Here is a 15,282-nt window from a genome sequence, read left to right as displayed (position 1 = left end):
ACTCACATAATGGTTCCTTCTTTCACAGACTCGGTTTGTTGCGGCCACCTGGGGGGTGTCGGCGGGGTCCTTGGGTCCGAACGGCTTCTGGCTCTGGACCGTTAGCGCTGCTGGGAGCGCACCGTATCACCACCACGCCAGACCGCACACTCTTTTGTTGTTTTGTATCACATCACTGTTATGTATTAAATTCAGTTAGCCTTTGTACCGTGCTCTGCTTATTTCATACTGGGTCCTTCAAACGCTGGTCGGTTCTCCGAGCTGCGTCCGACACATAACATATGGGGCGTTTAAGTTGGCTCCAATTTTTCACGAGTGGCATCCAATTCCTCCTTCGTGTGGCAGTCTGCTTCATACGTGTTTTGTGTGAAGGGGCCTTTAGTTATGTGAAACGAGGAATGTGTGATTTTATGACATATCCACAACTGCTAAATTAATTAATGCCAAAGCAAATAATTTACTTTTTGCCGAGCATCTTTTTCAGGATCATCAGAGAGGCCACTAAGGGTTTTTGCTACAGAGTCAAAGAGTTGTCCAACAGCATGTCCTGACAGTAGATCTTGTTCCTCAAGCTGAGCCAGATTATTGTCCACAGCAGCCTGGAGACTACTGACTGATGGGCTAGAGATTGATGAAGAATTTCGCACCTAAGGAAAAGCAAAAGAAAACATAAAAAAATCCATTTTGTGTCAGTAGCATAAAGGAAAACGTACATTTTCTTTCCTACTGGTAGTCAAACCTGGGTAGTTATAGTGGTGCTGTACACAGAGCTTTTGTCACGTGCAGTTGCCATGATAAGCAAGTTGTAGTTTGATGCGCTGTCTCCCAGGGGAAGGTACACAAATTTCAGCTGATTGTTATCACTGCAACGCAGATGTTTACCTGCAAAGTAAAAAGTAAAGAAAAAATAAATTCAATTAAAAATAAAACATAACAATTCATTAAATATAATTATAACAATTTGGTCATTATTTCATGAAAAAGAACTAACAAACTGATTAACTGGCTTCCTGCCCATGCAGAAAAAAGCTAACCAAGTTGTTAGATAGATTTACCTTCATTAGTCTTAAAACAGTACTGGCATTTCAAACAGGGAATTTTAGTTTGGCAAATTATATTGAAAGCATCCATAATTGTTCCACTCTGTGGTGAAATACTACACGAAAGGCTGGGTGTAGTGGAAGCAGTGGTGGCGCCGGTCATGGCAGGAGCGGTGGTGGCGTCTGACTCGGCAGAACCAGTGGTGGTTTTGGTGCTGACTTGAGTAGCTGATGGTTTGCCAGCAGAACCTGTGGTTCTCGCAGGTGTCTGTGCTGTAGCAGAATTAACAGTAATTTGAGGAACTCCAGATGTTGCTGTTGTAGCAGAAGAAACTGGGTTTGTTGTCGATGACGACACCTTCAGAGTGTATGTTGTGTAAAATGTGTTGTCATCATTTTCAGGTACTGGAGTGAATGAGAAAAGGAAAGTGTGTTATGCCCTTACCTTTCATTTGCTCAGTAGTTTAACATTATACCATGCGCACACACACAGAATATATGATTATTATTAGTATATAAGTGACTGTTGTATAGGTACCATATGTTACCAGCACGGTGATATCCTGTCCCCATTTTTTTGCCTGGGAAATCCTTGAATATTGAACAGTGTATTCATTGCCACCATCTTTTTCATGTATAAGTGGCCTTCTCTTTGCTTCCTGGTAACAGCTCTTCGTTTCTGGCTGTTAAAAAAAAAAAAAAATTAAATAGAAATCATGAATTGAATGTAAAATGGAATGTTGATGTATGTCAGACTTACTTCCCAGTCAGTGTCCGGTCGTAGGTCTTCAGTATACCAAACAACTTGTGGACAAGTCCCCGAGCAGTGTAGTTTCAGTTTTACATCAGTGCTTGTTACCCCATCACATCCAGCAAAACAGTTAAGGCTAGGGAAGACGAAAAATGAAAAATGATTTCCCCCTTTTTCAAACTGATCAAAACTTGAATCTCTATTATGTGCTGATGATATTAATTTGATATGAGAATTCTATTTCAATTCAATTTCAATTAGAATTCAATATAACCATGAATCTACATATCAAGGATTATTTTAAAGCATTCAACTCTTTCTAATTTGCACATGTACAACTGATGTCCCATGTTGGATTAGGGTTCAAATCAAATGATTAAATACCTTGGCAAAAAACTGGTCGCCAACTTTGGTGTCAGAGTGATACACGTGGATGCCATTTTGGTCTGTTGACTATCGTTTTTATTTTTTTCTATAAAGTAATATTTGAAAAAATGATATGGTTCTGGTAGGCAGTTTCCATCAATGGTATAGTTCAGGAACAAAGCCTTCTTGCTGATTTGGCACTGACATGGGTGATCTGCAATCAAACAAGAAAAGTTGCTTTTAATGACAAAGTCAGAAGTGTTTGTATACCAGTAGGAAAACCGATAAAGGCTGAAAATATTTGTCACATCACAAATTATCTTTAAACATGAACTTAAATGCTGTTTGACATGCACTGCAGCTGTGCGGATGGGGCATAACAGCCATGATGACATGATAATACAGATGAATCCTCTGACACAAGAGGTGGGCTGATAATGGATGTATGATTACATGCTCATTCTGGACGTTTGACCACAATCACAATCACTGTGCATCAGTGCATCTCCGTGATGCATTGATGCACACTGTGGCCATGTGGACAGGTTCTAACAGCCATGATGACATGATAATACACATGAATCCTCTGACACATGAGGTGGACTGACAATGGATGTGTGATTACATGCTCATTCTGGACGTCATACCACGATCACAGGCACTGCATCAGCGAGTCAGTGCATCTCAAGCGGGCTAATGGCCCAGTCACACGGCACTTAACGAAGGGCAATGAAGCCCTGACGAAACAAGAAATCTGGACTGTCTTTGGTATCATTTAACGTTCGCGCAGCATCGTTCTTGCAGCTGCTGCTTTGTTCAGGATTTTTTGAAAAATTTGAACGAAGGGCAACAAAAACCTCAATTTGTCCATGTTTCACTTTTCTTTCGTTCTTGGCGTTTTTAATTGTTTGTTTAGTTTTTGTAACATTATTGTTTAGTTTGACTTCGTTCAACCGGCTGAATGTTTTCACACAGTGCAGAAGCCATTTTGTGAGCGCTGAGGCTGCTGCTGCGTTCATGTACCGTCGTAAATTACAGGGCAAACTCAGCCTGTTTGCTTGGATTTTTTTATCTGGGTGGAGAGTCAGGTTCAATGGGCTTAAGCACCTTATATAGGGAATAATTATTCTTTTGTGTGGATACAATTAATAATTTTGCCACAAGAAACTGCTGAATTTGAAACAACAAAAAAGTTGTGTAATTTCAGATGGTACTTGAATGCAGCGGCAGCAGCAGCAGGGGCTGCGTGTGCTTATTATTTTTCATTAAATATAACAATATGAGTGTAGTAATGACAATCCAGCTGTTCTGTACATGTGGCAACGGGTAGATAATTTAAAAGATTATATAAAGAGTTGTTCTGGAAGGCAGAATTCACGTTGTGGATCAGCTGCAGCTGGTGGAAATAACCGCACAGCGTTCACACACACTGATCAATTTATCGCTCTGATATATTCAATCATCTTTACACTTACAGTATATTTATTCCCCCTTTTCACAGTTTTCTGTTATAAATCAATGTATATGGTTTAGAATATACAATCCGGTGATACAGCACTGATCACGGCACACCATTTTTTTTTTTAATTGGAGCAAGACGGAGTACGCAGCGTGTCCTCAGACAGTGTGGATTCTGATGATGAAGGAGATGATCCCTCTTTTTTTATTCAGAGATGCAGACACACACTGCTCCAGCTGTGGCTCCAGGCGCGTTTCATAAAGCGTTGAGATTGTTAAATTCAGCTTTGTTAGTTTCCTCTTTTGTCTCTTTTGCGCTTTTGCTTTGCAGGCTGTTTGATGATAAAGCTCTTTCGTCCACCTTTTCTCAACAAATACTGACTTTTTTACTTTCTCCCTTCATTCAGGAATTGTCGTGTGCCGTGTGACTGGGCCACTGTGACGCTGAGCACCACATGCCATGTTTGACGGAGACATAAAACATGTTATAAAGGATGTTATAAAGGATGACAGGTTGACTGTGCCCCACTGAGGAAGAGGAGACTGAAGGGTGGAAGGAGGGCCATCTGCTCTCTGGACTCCAAATGTTGCACACGTTGACACACACACACACACACACACACACACACACACACACACACACACACACACACACACACACACACACACACACACACACACACACACACACACACACACACACACACAGATCACATCTACCTGGCTCATGATTGTGGCTTGGCTGGAAGGTGTTGGACAAAGTGATCCCCTCCTGTGCCCTAAAACTGATAATAATAGTCTTCCCTTGTCAAGCATTTCTGCTTAATGTCACAGGTGGGTTAAGAGCAGTCTTTAATAACTTTAATATGATGCAAGCATGACACCCAGTGGCGTGACATGACAGGTCTTCAACAAAGCGGACCACAGCGCACGACCTGCCACCCTCTTTCCCCTGTTTGCTTTCCCGCCAGACCTCGGGTACTGGCATTGTTTTTTTTGTTTTTGTTTTTTGTTTTTTTTTCATGGGGGAAGATTTATGTCCACATTTGACTTGCACTCTGGGTAGTCTACCTATATTCGGGTGCTGCTGCACTCCTAATTGTGGGACTCATTCGTGCTGGCTTTGTACCACATTCTGGGTATTTGTGCACAGCTGTACGTATGTCTGTCCCGTACAAATGCAGCTCAAATTCTGTTTGTTTTTCCAATTCATGTGATTCGTACAGCATTCTTGCTCTAGTGTGAGGGGGCCCTTAGGCCCAGTTTTGTGTGTGTGCAATAATTATAAATGAGGCCCCTGCATTCTGGGAATGCAGAATTTGGGCCAGTATATAGGATCTTACTAAATCAGGTAGGAGGTTGCTATTTAAAATTTAACAATTTAACAACAAAACTTCAAAATCTGACCTCACATGAACTGAAACCCAATAAAATGATGCCAAAACTGGAGTGATCAAATTAATTTTCATGTTAGAACCCTTACACCTGCATTCTGAACTAATTGCAGACTTCCAATAGTGGTATGCAGCAATCAAGTTCAGTTTTCAATTTCAATTTATTTTCATTTATATAGTGCCAAATCACAAAAAAGTTGCCTCAAGGTGCTTCACACAAGTAAGGGTGTAATGTGGTCAAACTTTGTGCTTCGTGTCAAAAGTCTGGCAGCAGCATTTTGAACCAATTGGAGACCCCTAATGCTGGACTGAGGTAAACCAGAAAATAAAACATTGCAGTAGTCCTATCTAGAAGAGAAAAACACATGAATCAGGGTCTCAATATCAGCCATGGACAAGACGGGATTAATCTTCGCTATATTTCACAGGTGGAAGAAAGCAGTCCTCATAATAATGTGGAGGTCAAAGGACAACATAGGATCAAAAATTACACCAAGGTTCCTCATTTGTCAGTGTGATGTATGACACACGAGCCAAGGCTAAACATTACACCACTAAACATTACATTACAATACCCAATTGCTGATCAAACAAAAGCATTGATCAAGGTTTAAGTTTACCACTATGATGAATGACACATGGATCCAGTGACAGTGTTAAGGCCTGGTCACACAACAATCTCTGAACATTGGAAAAAGTCCCACAGTCACAAATCATCAAGAAACAGTGGACTAATGAACCTGCAATTCTCCCATCACCAAAAAGCCTGAGAGTCCAGAGTGCATAAAATAATGAAACAAAACTGAAACTAACAAAAGAAAAATGAAGCGAACGGCTACCTTGCCGCTTTAAACAAAATCAAAACAAAACATTCATGTTGACGTGACTTGACAGCATGTTTCAGACTCAGCGCCAGCCTGTGATCATTTCTGTAACCCACGTGCGCTCTCCACAGCACCTGCAGGTGCAAAAGTTGTCTTGACAACAGGTCTGTCTTCACCAAAACAACAGACAACTGTCCACAACTCCACAACTGTGGCTGGAGCGTTCCAGCCACAGACGGCATGCGAACATGCGTAAATAGTTACAGTAGTTGATAAAACGTTCTTGCCGCTATTGTTTCTGTATGACAACGTTGCTTTTCATCCCACACATGGACGAGTCATGTTCAGCTCGTCTGATCTTTAGTTATTGATCCGTTAAGATATCATCAATGTTCGTGTAAGACGTCAGAATTAGGAGGTTGAACGAAGTTGGACAACAATCAAATGGAACCCTGACAGTACGGAAACTATGCAAACGATGAAGAACCGTCAAGACAGAAAGCAAAACTGAATATGGACCAATTGAAGTTGTCGTCGGGATTCGTTCACATTTTTCAACAGTTTGAAAATCCTGACTAAGTGCCAGCTACAGGAACAAAGCTGGATGACAGTTAATGTCTCTGAAAGTCAGCGTATGTCCAGATTTCTCTTCTTGTGCTGTGTGACCGGGGCTTTAAGGTTACAGTTTGCTGCGAGATTTGCAGCTGTTCACCATCCCCTCACTTCAGTCGCACGGCGGTGCCTGTACGTGCCTGATTTTTTGAACAGACCAAAAAATTTGTGAGATAAACTCCTCGCCAAATCATCAGATGGGTGCCTCGTACCCCTCACCAGGTCGCCCCTGTGACTTAGAACAAGCGCAACATGTGGGACAAATTGTGAGAGGTTAACACATTAATATGGTCAGAGAGGAACAGCGCATCTGGAAGTGGCCAAACGAGTCCAGCAGCCTCTAGCCACCGGCTACTGCAGCCGGGCTAGTACCCATCTGCCGTGCACGTGTGAGCGGCTGAAGATGCCCTGTCTTGCCATGGATAACCTGCACAAAGTTGATTTACTTTGTTTACCTTTCTTTCTTTCTTTATATATTCATTTATTTTTTGAGAAGAGAAGTGGAACTTGAGTTTAATGCTCCTGATCAGCTTAAAACTTTCCTTTTTGCTAAAGCTTATAGTTAGGGCTGGATCAGGTGACCCTGAACCATCCCTTAGTTATGCTGCTATAGACGTAGACTGCTGGGGGGTTCCCATGATGCACTGTTTCTTTCTCTTTTTGCTCTGTATGCACCACTCTGCATTTAATCATTAGTGATCGATCTCTGCTCCCCTCCACAGCATGTCTTTTTCCTGGTTCTCTCCCTCAGCCCCAACCAGTCCCAGCAGAAGACTACCCCTCCCTGAGCCTGGTTCTGCTGGAGGTTTCTTCCTGTTAAAAGGGAGTTTTTCCTTCCCACTGTAGCCAAGTGCTTGCTCACAGGGGGTCGTTTTGACCGTTGGGGTTTTACATAATTATTGTATGGCCTTGCCTTACAATATAAAGCGCCTTGGGGCAACTGTTTGTTGTGATTTGGCGCTATATAAAAAAAATTGATTGATTGATTGATTGATCAGGGCACAACCGACGTGTATGCATGTGAGCAGGCTGGACACATCCTGTCCACCCACGGACAAGCTGCACGAACCAGATTTACTGTGTTTACCTCTTTTTCACTTATTTTTTGATGACACTTCCAAAGATCACGGTGCCCGTGCATCCTTTCTGGCCACAGAGGAACCGTGCCATCTAATGGAACTAAGTTTTAAATGTGGCCCGGCTGTGAATGCACAATCTGGCTGTGCGCACACACTGGATGCATACTGTCCAAACACAGAGAAGCCGCATGAACTGGATTTACTGTGTTTTCTGTTTTTATTTATTACCTTCCATCTGTCTGCTCAGCATAAGTCGAGTCCTATTACTGCCAGAGTCTTCAAATTAGCAGGGAGCATTGTTGGGACACAGACCTTGGACAAGTTCAAAGATGGCTAACCATGATTTATTTTAAGAGGTCAAAAGTTCACATTCTCTTTCCTATTTTTATGCTCATATGGCTGAAAGTATATTAGCATTGCTTTATTTATTTATTTATTTTTGAGGCCCGCAGTCTAATGCTGCCAGGCCAGCAGCGATTCTCGTGCAGGCGTGGACAGAAGGCTACACCTATGTGGAGAATGTGGATAACATGATCCGGATTTATTGTTTTTATTTTTCATTGTCTGTCAGAATGGCAATGGAAGTTGAGAGACGCAGCTCCTGGGCATCATTCTGTAAGTCTGTGAGCAGTTGTTCACACTTTTCTTCTTGTTTTTTTAAAATGATTATTTATTCAAAATTATTATTATTATTATTATTATTATTATTAGTTTTATAAATAAAATATTATTTTATGAGAAATATTTATTATATTGGGGGAGGTGATGGTCTAGTGATTAAGTGTTGGACATAAGACCAGAGGATCCTTGGTTCAAAAGCCAGCACGGACAACAAAATTACTAAGGGCCCGTGGGCAAGGTCGTTAATCTCCTAGTTGCTCCTGTTGTGTAGTGAGGGCCTTGCATGGCAGCACCCTGACATCAGTATGTGTGTGTCTTTGTGAATGGGTGAATGTGAGGCATAATTGTAAAGCACTTTGAGCTTTGGATGCAGACTGAAAAGTGCTATATAAATGCAGTTCATTTACCATTTATCATTATTATTTACAGTGCTTTTCCATATCTAGGAAGAGTCCTGGCAGATCCAGACTTCTTTCATTTCACAGCCTCTTTCACACAGTAACAATATAATAGTCCACATCCACCCTGAGCACTCTGTGCAGAAGCATGTTATCATTTCAGCCACTCCAGTGGCGCTGAACAGCCGTGAGAGTGCTGCGTGGTATTCATGCACAAATTCTTGTGCCTGCAAAGACTGGAACAGTGGCGCCTTGTCAGTGGCTCTTGCATGGTATGTGGACGGACTGCTTGAGATTTGTGGCTGTATTTTTGCCGCTACTCCGGACAACATTCAGTGAACAGTCGATCAACATGCACGGACATGTCGGGAGGAGCAATTCAATGGGATTCCACATGAGAAAGTTATTGCCTTTTTGCCTGTTTTTGCGCAATTTTGTGTCTGAACCTTCTCTGTACCAGTCATACCTCAGTAAGATACTAGCCCAGTGGTGTCCAAAGTGTTCCAGAAAGGGCAAAGAGGGAGCATGTTTTCTTTGCAGCCACTGACACCAGCAGGTAATTTCACTGATGAACTCATCCCATCTGCTCAAAGTGATGGTAATCAGTGAAATTCACCTGCCGGAATCAGTGGCTGTAAAGAAAACCTGTTCCTCCTTGGCCCTTTCTGGAATACTTTGGACACCACTGTATTAGCCTAAGGGCCCCGTCTCTCTAGAGCACGAATGCTGTACGAATCACACAACTTGGAAAAACAAACAGAATTCAAGCTGCATTCGTACAGGACAGACATTCATACAGGCATGTACGAATACCCAGAATGTGGTACGAAGCCAGCACAACTGATTCATGCAATTAGGAGAAACCCCACAATGCCTCACTCAAAGTCTGGGTGGAAGGCAACTGGGAGGGGAAGTGGGTAGTGCTGTGAATAGACAGTTCCTGGGTTGGATCCCTCCCACCCCCCCACATGCACACCTTCCTCTTTTCCCCTTGTCTCTCACTCTGTCTCCCTCTCTGGAAATCAGCTGTTCATGAGGGGAGGGGGCGTGGCAGGCTGAGCAGCACCAGAGGCCTGCCTCCCAGCCACTCCAGCTGAATATCCAACCCAGTCTCACGGACGTTCGTGGGACTGGGTTATACTTGGACTGACTAATGGTGAAATATCCAGCCAGAAATATGCCAGAAGTTTTTCAATGGCAACTAAAACTGTATGGTCAAGGTGCAGGTTGCTAAGGGACATTTAACTATGTATTAGTTCACACAAGTTAGACCTTACTTACAGTGAGGGAAATAAGTATTTGAATTTTGCAAGTTCTCCCACTTATAAATCATGGAGGGGTCTGAAATTTTCATCTTAGGTGCATGTCCACTGTGAGACAATCTAAAAAAATAAAAAATCCGGAAATCACAATGTATGATGTTTTAAACATTTATTTGTATGTTACTGCTGCAAATAAGTATCTGAACACCTGTGAAAATCAATGTTAATATTTGGTACAATAGTTTTTGTTTGCAATTACAGAGGTCAAACGTTTCCTGTAGTTCTTGACCAAGTTTGCACACACTGCAGCAGGGATTTTGGTCCACTCCTCCATACAGATCTTATCCAGATCTTTCAGGTTTGGAGTTTCAGCTCCCTCCAAAGATTTTCTATTGAGTTCAAGTCTGGAGATTGGCCAGGCCACTCCAGGACCTTGAAATGCTTCTTACGGAGCCCCTCCTTAGTTGCCCTGGCTGTGTGTTTGGGGTCATTGTCATGCTGGAAGACCCAGCCATGACCCATCTTCAATGCTCTTACTGAGGGAAGGAGGTTGTTTGCCAAAATCTCACAGTACATGACCCCATCCATCCTCCCTTCAATACGGTGCAGTCGTCCTGTCCCCTTTGCAGAAGTGCACCCCCAAAGTATGATGTTTCCACCCCCATGCTTCATGGTTGGGATGGTTTTCTTGGGGTTGTTCTCATCCTCTAAACATGGTAAGTGGAGTTGATTCCAAAAAGCTCTATTTTGGTCTCATCTGACCACATGACCTTCTCCCATGCCTCCTCTGGATCATCCAGATGGTCACTGGTGAACTTCAAACAGGCCTGGACATGTGCTGGCTTGAGCAGGGGGACCTTGCTGTCTTGCAGGATTTTAAACCATGACAGCATCATGTGTTCCTAATGTAATCTTTGTGACTGTGGTCCCAGCTCTCTTCAGGACATTGACCAGGTCCTCCTGTGTAGTTCTGAGCTTTCTCAGAATCATCCTTACCCCACAAAGTGAGATCTTGCATGGAATCCCAGACCGAGGGAGACTGACTGTTGTGTGTTGGGGGGTGTGGCTGGATGTTTTGGTGTTCTTTTCTTTTCTTTGCTCTTCAGGTGGCATGGAAACTGATTTGTCTGTGGAGAAGGTGCTGGCTGAAGAATCCTCACCCTCATCAACATCATGTGAAGCACCTGTGACTGGTGCTCACATGCAACCTTAAAGACTTTCAGCTGAAGCAGATAATTGGATGGCGTTCTGCTTTTAAGGCATGTGTGATTCAAGCAGAACTGCCGGGAACTCGACCTTGTGATGTTCGTTTGTGAGACGCTGAGGACCGCACCTGGGTTTGACACATCGAGCCCGTGAAGCAAGGAAGGGTGAGGGACACATGCTGTCAGCACACATTAAAGGTAATTAAGTATTTGACTAATTGTTGATAGTAACTTGGTGTTTTGTTACATAGTATACTTGAATTGTGATGAGAATTGTGCAGTTTGCTTCTCACTGCTGTGGCGTGCAGGATAAGTGATCCTCCACCTGTTGTGAGAAGCTGCTCATTTGCATAAAGATAAAAAGTACAGACCTGAATGTGTTGCTGATAGCGTGTGTCTTTTGAAAGATGTTGTAACTGCTGACTTACCTCACATCTTCTTTGCTTCACAGAGAGTCAGTTTGTCGTGTCCACCTGGGGGGTGTTTGTCTGGTGGTAGTGGGTCCAGGAGCGCCGGGCTTCTATCCTTGCGGGCGCTGGAGAGCGTGCCAGCAGTCACTCCTCCAGAAGGACGTTGGTTTTGGTTTTGTACATTTTATTTAGGCACAGGTGAAAAATAAATTGTTTTTGTTGTTGGAACCGCTTTCTGGTTATTTTTACCGCTGGGTTCTGTCTGACGCAGGTTCGCTCCTCAATCAGCGTCGACACATAACACTGACAGTCATCTTGTGTTTCTTCCATTTTCTAATAAATAATCATAACAGTTGTTGTCTTCTACCAAGCTACTTGCCTGTTGTCCTGTAATCCATCCCAGCCTTGTGCAGGTCTACAGTTTTGTCCCTGGTGTCCTTAGACAGCTCTTTGGTCTTGGCTATGGTGGACAGGTTGGAGTGTGATTGATTGAGTGTGTGAACAGGTGTCTTTTATACAGGTAACAAGTTCAAACAGGTGCAAATAATACAGGTAAAGAGTGCAAAATAAGAGGGCTTCTTAAAGAAAAATAGGTCAGTGTGAGCCAGAATTCTTGCTGGTTGGTAGGTGTTCAAATACTTATTTGTAGCAGTAACATACAAATAAATTATTAAAAAAATCATACATTGTGATTTCCAGATTTCTTTTTTTTTTTTTAGATTATGTCTCTCACAGTGGACATGCACCTAAAATGAAAATTTCAGACGCCTCCATGATTTCTAAGTGGGAGAACTTGCAAAACCACAGGGTGTTCAAATACTTATTTTTCTCACTGTATGTGAAGCACCTTGATGCAACTCTTGTGATTTGGTGCTATATAAATGAAAATGAATTGAAACTGAAATTAAATTAGTGGCAGTAGATATATATACAGTTGTATGTAAAAGTTTGTGCACCCCTGATGATTTCAATGATTTTCCTTTATAAATCACTGGTTGTTTGGATCAGCAATTTCAGTTAAATATATCATATAGCAGCCCAGTCTCATGTTTTTTTTTGTTTTTTTCGTGCTCCCGTGAAGAAATGAGTCAAATTTTCGTGACAGAGCTTTTTCTACCTCACTATTAACTAACCCTACTCCCACCCCCAACCCTAACCTTAACCATAACCTAATCTTACTCCTTCTCCCCACCCTAACCATGACCACCCCGACCCCCCCGCTTCACTTTTAATTTCATGCAGCCATCACAGAATGATTGAGAATGAATTTGTGTTGCTGTGACGAAATTGAGGCACTTCTCGTCACAATATCACGAACCAATAGATTCATGTATATTTCATGCTGCTGAAGCATGACTTGCCTTGAGACCAGGTTGCATATAGTAGACAAACACAATGATATTTGAGAAGTGAAATGGAGTTTATCGGGTTTACAGAAAGTGTGCAATAATTGTTTTAAACAAAAATAGGCAGGTGCATTAATTTGGGCACCCCAACAGAAAAAAATACATCAATATTTAGTAGATCCTCCTTTTGCAGAAATAACAGCCTCTAAATACTTCCTATAGTTTCCAATGAGAGTCTGGATTCTGGTTGAAGGTATTTTGGACTGTTCTTCTTTCCAAAACATCTCAGATTTGTTGGTTTCCGAGCATGGACAGCCCACTTAAAATCACACCACAGAATTTCAGTAATATTCAGGTCTGGGGACTGAGATGGCCATTCCAGAACATTGTACTTGTTCCTCTGCATGAATGTCTTAGTAGATGATGAACAGTGTTTAGGGTCATTGTCTTGTTGAAAGATCCAGCACTGCCACAACTTCAACTTTGTCACTGATTCTTGAACACTGTAATTAAGAATCTGCTGAGATTGACTGGAATCCATGTGACCCTCAACTTTAACAAGATTCCCAGTACCTGCACTGGGCACACAACCACACAACATGATGGAACCACCTCCAAATTTTACTGTAGGTAGCAAGTGTTTTTCTTGGAATGCTGTGTTCTTTTTCAGCCATGTATGTTCAAATTGTTGTTATACCCCTTTTTATGTTCAAATAACTCAATTATAGTTTCATCAATCCACAACACCTCATTCCAAAATGAAGCTGGCTTGTCCAAATGTGCTTTAGCATACTTCAAGCAACTCTGTTTGTGGCGTGTACGCAGAAAAGGCTTCCTCTGCATTAGAGCATCATACAGCATCTCTTTGTGCAAAGTGCAGTGGACAGTTGAACAATGCACAGAGATACTATCTGCAGCAAGATCATGTTGTAGGTCTTTGGAGCAGGTCTGCAGATTGACTATGACTGTTCTCACCATCCTTCGCTTCAGCTTATCTGAGTTTTTTCTTGGCCTGCCACTTTGGGCTTTAACTAGTACTATACCTGCGGTCTTCCATTTCCTCACTATGTTCCTCAAGTGACAACTGAAATCTCTGAGATCGTTTTCTGTATCCTTCCCCTAAACCATGATGTTGAACAATCTTTGTTTTCAGGTCATTTGAGAGTTGTTTAGAGGTTCCCATGTTGCCACTCATTAGAAGCAATGCAAAGAGGGGAAACATTTGCAAATGACCACCTTATACCCTTTCTCATGATTGGATTCACCTGTGTAAGGAGGTCAAGGGTCAGTAAACTTACCAAACCATTTTTATGTTCCAATAATTAGTTCTAAATGTATTCAAATCAATAAAATGACAAGGGTGCCCAAATTTATACACCTGCCTAATTTTGTTAAAATAATTATTGCACACTTTCTGTAAATACGAGAAGCTTCATTTCACTTCTCAAATATCAGTGTGTTCATCTGCTATATGATATATTTAACTGAAATTTCTGATCCAGACAACCAATGATTAATAAAGGAAAATCATGAAAATTATCAGGGGTGCCCAAGCTTTTGCATACAACTGTATTTGAGCCTGTACTGTATGCATAAATTTGACCCTGTGTGGATTAGAGAAATATAGTCAAACCTGTGCATCCAATTCTTTTCTTTTAGAGTCATTAATGATGCATGCTGTGCAATCATTCCAGTCTGACAAAAGAACAGTTCAAGGACATCATGACATTCATGAACAGTGTTGCCAGTAACGTGTTACTTAAGGTGCGTTTACACATAACCAAGATGCATTCCGAATGTAATTTTTCTGTCATTCGTGACACATTCCTGACATTCTTAATGTGACTTAACGCATCTGAATAGGTTTCTTAATAGTGCGTGTTGGTGCGTGATATTCTTGATATTCGTGGAGCATGTTTTTGCCTGTCAAAAATCTTCCACGAATGTCACACACCACCCTCATTTCGTCTCACATCGTGGAGGTCGCAGCTGAGCGTTTTGATCCGTCTTGATGAGTATTGATCCTTAATAGAATGTGACAACGTTCGTCGTGGTTCCTGTGGTTCTTGGAGCCTGTCACGTGTTATTACGAAGTGACACGGAACCTGTCAAGTTTTGACACGACTTGTAACGCGGCGTCACATTTCACTGCGTGCCACGACAAATCAGTTTTCTGTCACGTGCGCACAATTAAACTCGGCTCCAAATGTCGTTCCACAGTTCCTGCTGAAGCTCCACAGGATGCTCCTGCAGGTGTTCCATCTGCTGTTGTAACTGAAGAGCGGGAGAACGAGTCTGAGCCAGAGGAACCAGAGGAGCGAGAGGAGACTCACGTGCAGCCAGACATCTCTGCACCGCATTCAGTTTGATTGCTGACACCAAGTCAGCTAAAAGTCTCATTTCAGTGCTCCTCAGGACGCTCCTGCAGGTGTTCCACCTGCTGCATGTGCCTGATGTATGGGAAAATGGGCGAGACAAGAGCCGCATGAAGCCACACATCTGCCGCTGTCCTCCTC

General features: G+C 42.3%; 1 protein-coding gene across 1 annotated transcript in view; it reads right to left on the bottom strand.

The window, feature by feature from the left end:
• LOC117524284 (polycystic kidney disease protein 1-like 2) overlaps nt 1–15,282 on the bottom strand; it is a 152,437-nt gene that overhangs the window by 132,094 nt on the left and 5,061 nt on the right. Inside the window, exons 6-11 of the mRNA XM_034186054.1 lie at nt 2,176–2,371; nt 1,801–1,927; nt 1,579–1,723; nt 1,056–1,445; nt 740–882; nt 462–647 (exon numbers count right to left, since the gene is read on the bottom strand). Coding sequence (XP_034041945.1) covers nt 462–647; nt 740–882; nt 1,056–1,445; nt 1,579–1,723; nt 1,801–1,927; nt 2,176–2,371 — 1,187 coding nt within the window. The remainder of the gene's footprint in view (nt 1–461; nt 648–739; nt 883–1,055; nt 1,446–1,578; nt 1,724–1,800; nt 1,928–2,175; nt 2,372–15,282) is intronic.

This window comes from Thalassophryne amazonica, chromosome 14, assembly GCF_902500255.1.
Source record: "Thalassophryne amazonica chromosome 14, fThaAma1.1, whole genome shotgun sequence".
Taxonomy (NCBI): Eukaryota; Metazoa; Chordata; class Actinopteri; order Batrachoidiformes; family Batrachoididae; genus Thalassophryne; species Thalassophryne amazonica.
This window is presented reverse-complemented; position numbering and strand designations above follow the sequence as displayed.